At 36.0% G+C, this 6,290-nt stretch overlaps 1 protein-coding gene across 1 annotated transcript; it reads left to right on the forward strand.

The window, feature by feature from the left end:
* Positions 1-206: 206 nt before the first annotated feature.
* Positions 207-5,036, forward strand: LOC131078922 (mechanosensitive ion channel protein 10). The gene is made up of 6 exons (XM_058016764.2): positions 207-876; positions 2,344-3,261; positions 3,357-3,480; positions 3,650-3,943; positions 4,224-4,426; positions 4,542-5,036. The coding sequence occupies exons 1-6, from the start codon at positions 452-454 to the stop codon at positions 4,810-4,812; spliced, it is 2,235 nt and encodes a 744-aa protein (XP_057872747.2). The 5' UTR covers positions 207-451; the 3' UTR covers positions 4,813-5,036.
* The last annotated feature ends 1,254 nt before the right edge of the window (positions 5,037-6,290 follow it).

A 6,290-nucleotide genomic window follows, 5' to 3' on the forward strand; every position in this document is an offset into this window, starting at 1 on the left:
TGATTTTAAACACGATTAACAGAACACCAGTCATAAAAATTACAGCATCACCTATAATTCCAAGAACAAGAATGGAAGCTTGCGTTCTGGACCAACATTCCTTCCCCTATTTATTCAAACATTACAGATGCTTTTTACCTATAACTTTGTTGGCTTTTCTTTCTCGCGGGATATCTTTTTGTGCATAAAAGTTGAGTGGGGACATGCCCAACGTTCAAACATGTTGGCATTGATATGCAGGCAATCAAATGGTCGGGGCCCCTCTCTGGATTTTCATATGCCTTTCATTCGTTGTCCCACCTATGCTGATGAAGATGCATTACCATGTCTCAATAAAAAGGGGGAAAAAAAAAAACTCTCAAGAGGACAGCACAGATTATGTACTTTACTAATTCGATTGCATGGTATATGAGTGTAATTCCTTATCCATCAGCATAACATCAGAAACAGAATGGATGATTCTGTTGTTCTCAACATCACTACCAAAAATGGTGGTGCTGATGGAAAGAGAAAAGAGGAAGAGGATGCAGGGGAAGGTGGATTCGACCCTGCGACCAAGGGGAAGCCGATCGAGAGGGAGCTCACTCTTTCAGACATGGATTCTGATGGAGTTGGGATAATTCAGAAGGGGATGATGAATGAAGGTCCTATGCTATCTAGATCCTTGCTATCTAAGCCTAAGTCACGCTTCGTTGAGTCCAGGCTTCTGAGCCCTCTCAATGTCAATGTCATCCAAGACAATGCTGCACAGAGATTAGCCTCGCCTTCTAGAGGTGGAGCAATGGCTGCCTCTACCCCTCGTTCTGCAGTTGCTGTGGAGGAGGACGACCTCGACCTAGACCCTGACCCCTTTAAGGATGGGGACCTCCCTCGCAAGTAAGATCATTCTTATCATTGTGATGGGTTTCTAAGAATATCCCAAATGCTCATTGATTTCTCTCTTTCTGATTAGTTGTTTTAAAATTCCTCTTAATTAAAAGAGGATAAGTATTTCTTATTTTTGAAATATAGATAAAGTATGGAATTACTATTGTCAATAAGGGTGTAGTGTAGTGTTCAAATCACAATATTGTTGTGATGGTCATCAAGATTCAAACTCTCATTCGATTGTTGAACTTGCAGGCCATCTGCCTTTGTTGGAATTATACAAAGTAATGCATATCCTGAATGATGGCTGATCTACCATCATGTAGATGTTGCTGATCTCTGTACAATTATACAGGCTCTTAGATATAAAAATGAATTTAGTGTCATTTAACTTAAGGTATCATTAATGATATCAAATTTTCACAATCCATATTGTTGTTCAATGTTTTTTAGATTTGATTGTGTTAAAAGTTTTTTTGCATCAACATATCAGATCACACTTCATGATCCATCAAGATATCATGCTGCCATGTCTTGATACATTTAAAGTGTGGCAAGCACAATCCCCTAGCATTTCCACTGATCAGACTTTTAACATCTTGGATTAGCACCCACTAAAGTAGGTTTACTTTTTCAAAAGATTGTTGCACCAGCAATAGGCTAAACAGGTCGTGAGCAACTACCAAAGTGTGACTACTACTTTAAAGTTTGCTGCAACTATCAGAGTGTATGTAGGTGTATACATAATCAGTGTCTAACAAAACACTCTTAAGTGTTTTAAGGAATTGCTTTTAAAAAAATTTGAAAGAAATTTCCCAACTTCTATTCCATTGTCTGATTTTAGATTTGATCAATATCACTTTTAGCTTCTTTTAGGCTAAAATGATCCAGTTACTGACTAGCAAAGTGCGTTTATCAGTTTAAAAGATTTTTTCTGTGACTTCAATTTGAAAGAAATTCCCAAGCTTGGTTTCATCATCTGATGGTCTGGTTTTTGTATGATGAAGATCATCTGGTTTTTGTATGATGAAGATCATTTTGAACTTATTTCAGGTAAAATATTCTGTTTCCCTTGCAAAGGATGTTTACTTGTCTAGAAGATTGTTGCACTAGTTGAAATAAATCTACATTTTATTAAAATCGTTTCTATAACTAACATACTTGTTGAAGAAATCACAAATAAAATTTCCTGGCTTTGTTATATTGCCTTGATTGTAGATTTGATTATTGCTTTCAACTTCCTTAAGGTAAAAGTTTTCTAGTCTTGGTTAAAATGTGTTTACTTGTTTAGAAGATTGTTACAGCTGTCAAAGTGTATTTAGTCGTTTCAAAGTTTGTCTGTATAACTCTTTAATATTAGTTTTTATTTTCAAAGTAATTTCCTTGGCTATGTTTCATCGTCCAATTTTGCATTTGATGTAGATCAAATTTAACTCCCTTAGGCTAAACTGATCTTTGGTGAGAGATCATTTACAGGAAACAAAAGTTTGGCATAAGGCTGCTTCTGGAATGGATTGCCTTTGTGTTGATCACCAGCACATTGGTTTCAACACTAACAGTTGGCCCGTTGGAATACCGGATGATGTGGGGTTTGGAGCTCTGGAAATGGTGCTTGATGATAATGGTCATATTCTGTGGAAGACTGGTTTCAGGATGGCTAATTAGTGCTCTAGTATTTTTTGTGGAAAGAAATTTTATGTTGAGAAAGAAGGTTCTATATTTTGTATATGGGCTTAGAAAGAGCGTGCAGAATTGTCTTTGGCTTGGTTTGGTGATTCTTGCTTGGATTTTCATGTTCGACCCTAGAGTGGAGAGATCTACTAAGAACCACAAGGCACTTTCTTATATAACCAGACTGCTGGCTTCCTTTTTGGTGGCAGCAGTCATCTGGTTGCTTAAGATTTTGCTGATAAAGGTTATGGCTTCGACTTTTCATGTTAACACATTCTTTGACAGGATCCAGGAGTCCATCTTCCACCAGTATGTGCTAGAGACACTATCAGGTCCACCCATTATGGAGATTCAGCAGAGCCTGACTGATGAAAGAATTAAATCACCCAGCAAGTCCCCTGTTGGAGAAGCTCGGGTGAGCTTTAGTAGTACTTTGGGGATTAGCCGCCGGAAAACTGTTGGTGGGGGGAAAGGAGAAGAGAAAACCTCCAACGTAATCAATGTGGATCAGCTGCACAAAATGAACCCAAAGAATGTTTCTGCCTGGAACATGAAGAGGCTCATCAGTGTGATCAGGCACTCTGGCATTTCTACCATTTCTCACACCATCGACCAATCCATGGGCAAACATGATCATCCCCAAGACAAAGAGATCACAAGTGAATTGGAAGCGATTGCTGCAGCAAAGAGCATTTTCAAGAATGTTGCGAAGCCAGGAGCAAAGTTAGGATCTACCCTAGAGTTCTACTACAGTTCTACTTCTGTTTTTGTAGAATATCAGTTCAGTTCACTTATCATTGAGATTCCACTCTTTTCAGGTATATAGAAGAGGAGGACCTTCTAAGATTCTTGAAGAAGAATGAGGTTGCCTCAATCTTTCCCCTCTTTGAAGGAGCTCTTGAAAGCGGCAAGATCAGGAAATCGGCTCTCAGGAATTGGGTGGTACGCATTCTTTTGCATTTTGTTTCCCTTTTTGAAACTTTGAGGTTGCTACTATTAATCAGGCTTGGGATGCTCAAAACCGCAAACAGAGTGCTCTGGTTGAAGGCATGTGGGCCTTTTGTTTTACATCTTTCATCATTTTTGAGCATGTCTTCAATCTGATTGTCAGGTGAATGTTTATCTAGAAAGAAAATCACTGGCACATTCTCTGAATGACACCAAAACTGCAATTAAACAGCTACACCAAATTGCCAATGCAGTGGTCAGCATTGTCATAACGGTTGTGGTTCTACTAGTAATGGGCATTGCCACAACCCATGTTATCGTACTGGTATCATCTCAGCTGGTACTGGTAGGTTTTATTTTTGGCAATACCTGCAAAACAATCTTCGAAGCAATTGTGTTTGTATTCGTCATGCATCCCTTTGATGTTGGGGATCGATGTGTTGTGGATGGTGTTCAGGTAAGCGACAAGATCTATAGCCCTCCTTTTTGTTTTGTTGATCCTCTCAAAAAAACACAAAAAATTGATTTTTGCTTACAATGTTTGAATTAGCATGCTCTAAGTTAAACAATTTTTATTTTTTTTTGCTTACAATGTCATGGGATTTCTATCTATTGTTTGGTTGAATAATTTCCATTTATTTCGTGGTTCATCTGAAATCATATTTATAAATCGACTCTATATTTATGTGTAAATGAATATTTCAATTCTAAAATGATCATATTTTGTTCTGTTACAGATGATTGTGGAAGAAATGAACATTCTTACCACGGTTTTCTTGCAACATGACAATGAAAAAGTATACTATCCAAATTCGGCATTAGCCACAAAGCCAATTAGTAATTTTTACCGCAGTCCAGACATGGGTGATACTGTTGAGTTCAGTGTGGATACTTCAACCCCAATGGAAAAGATTGCTTCGCTTAAGGAGAGAATAGAAAAGTAACTTCTTTTCTTTTTTGGATTTATGAGTTCACCATATTTAATTCACCACAAATTGATCTGATCATAAGAAATGTTATTACACTCTTTAAAATTTATACACTTTGGTTTGCAGATACCTTGAGAGCAAGCCTCAGCACTGGCACCCGAAGTATACTCTGCTTGTAAAAGATATTGAGAACATGAGTAATATGAAAATGGCCTTGCATACACTGCACACAATGAACCATCAGAACATGACTGAGAAGTCGAATCGAAGGTCTGAACTTGTATTGGAGATGAAGAAATTTTTTGAGGAGCTTGGTATCAAGTATCACTTGTTGCCTCAAGAAGTTCATGTCAAGTTTGTTGCTTCTGCAATTAATCAAATTCCTTTGCATTGCTGATGTCTCAGGTTGTGAAAAGCTACAGGTCACAGTTCATTACATGCTTGTGATAATTCATTGGACATTGCCAATTGAATAAGTTCCTTTTGTATCATTTCTTCACAATTGGATGAGAAGTGCTCTTTTCCTTGCAGAGTGGTCAGGAAAATTTCTTCATTGTTTGGAAAGTACAACATAGTTCAATTTTCTTACATGAGATGTGTAACATTTCATTTTGTGCTTCATTATGTGTTTCTATAATCTGTTTTCTTAAATGACTTGATTCCTTTTTCTGCCACATATTACGAAGTCTCAAGTTTTGAAGTTAGATATGTGACCCCCACCCCCACCTCCATATATATATATATATATATAAATAAATAAATATAAAATAATTTTAATTTTTAGAAACAGCTTAACCATGCAAACTATCAAGCCAAAGTTTAAACTCTTTAGAGTATTTGATTGATTATGTCATTATTTAACAATGGTATATAAACTTTTAGGTCATTATCTAGAATGGAAGATAAAAGTATAAAAGTTAGTGGATAAATTAAAAAGGAGAAGTTATATCTAATTTGAAATCTTGTTTAGTTGAAAAAGTCAATTTTATACATCTCAAGTATTATTTCTTTTCAATTTAGAAGTATTAGCTTTATATCCATATCAAATTATAGAAATAGCAACAGCAACAATTTTGTGTCACAATATTACGTTCTTGTAAAAAGAATAAGCTCTTATATGACAATAAATCCCTAGACCCAAACCTATTCCACTAGGGCTCATTCGAAAAAGCCCTAACTACACACCTCTTTTTTGGAATCGAAGGCTCCATAGTTCACACACCAAACATAAAAATAAAAAATAAAATAAATCATCCACACAACTAGGATGTTATCCTTGACCTCTCTTTTAAATCACAATTATTAATTGAGCTTTTGCTTCTAGTTCAATACATATACTATAGTATAATGTCAAGCATATCCTAGACAAACGTTAGAACAATGCCAACAACAACAAAGAACGTAAAACTACATAATGTCTGACTCCTATTTACATCACATATACACATAATGATTAGTTCAACATATGTTACACATACACATAATGACTAGCTTGTGGATACGTCGCACATACACATAGTGATCAACCCATATATGCATCTTGTGTGCATAGTGTGATTAGCTCACGCATACATCACATACACGATATGATTGTCTCATGTATTGTCACATATAGTGTGACTAGCTCATGCATACATCACATATATAAAAGATGACTAGCTCATCCAAGTGCCCTACTATATTTTTTTATTTTTGCATTTATTTCCAAGAAATATCATACCAAGTGGTGTAAAGCTACAATTTGTGCCAACATTTTTGTTTCCACCATAACTTCAAAATCAATGCAAATTTGTATATGACTATTTTTGGGTTTTGAGGTATGTATTAGATTAGCTTTCAAAATAAAATTCAGACTTTAAAGATATATTTTTTGAA

This window comes from Cryptomeria japonica, chromosome 2 (assembly GCF_030272615.1).
Source record: "Cryptomeria japonica chromosome 2, Sugi_1.0, whole genome shotgun sequence".
In the NCBI taxonomy this organism is placed as follows: domain Eukaryota; kingdom Viridiplantae; phylum Streptophyta; class Pinopsida; order Cupressales; family Cupressaceae; genus Cryptomeria; species Cryptomeria japonica.

Coding starts and splice junctions, on each gene's coding strand:
- LOC131078922 (XM_058016764.2), top strand. CDS start 452: ATGGATGATTCTGTTGTTCTCAACATCACTACCAAAAATGGTGGTGCT. Junction 877..2,343: donor GATGGGGACCTCCCTCGCAA/GTAAGATCATTC, acceptor GATCATTTACAG/GAAACAAAAGTTTGGCATAA. Junction 3,944..4,223: donor GTGTTGTGGATGGTGTTCAG/GTAAGCGACAAG, acceptor GTTCTGTTACAG/ATGATTGTGGAAGAAATGAA.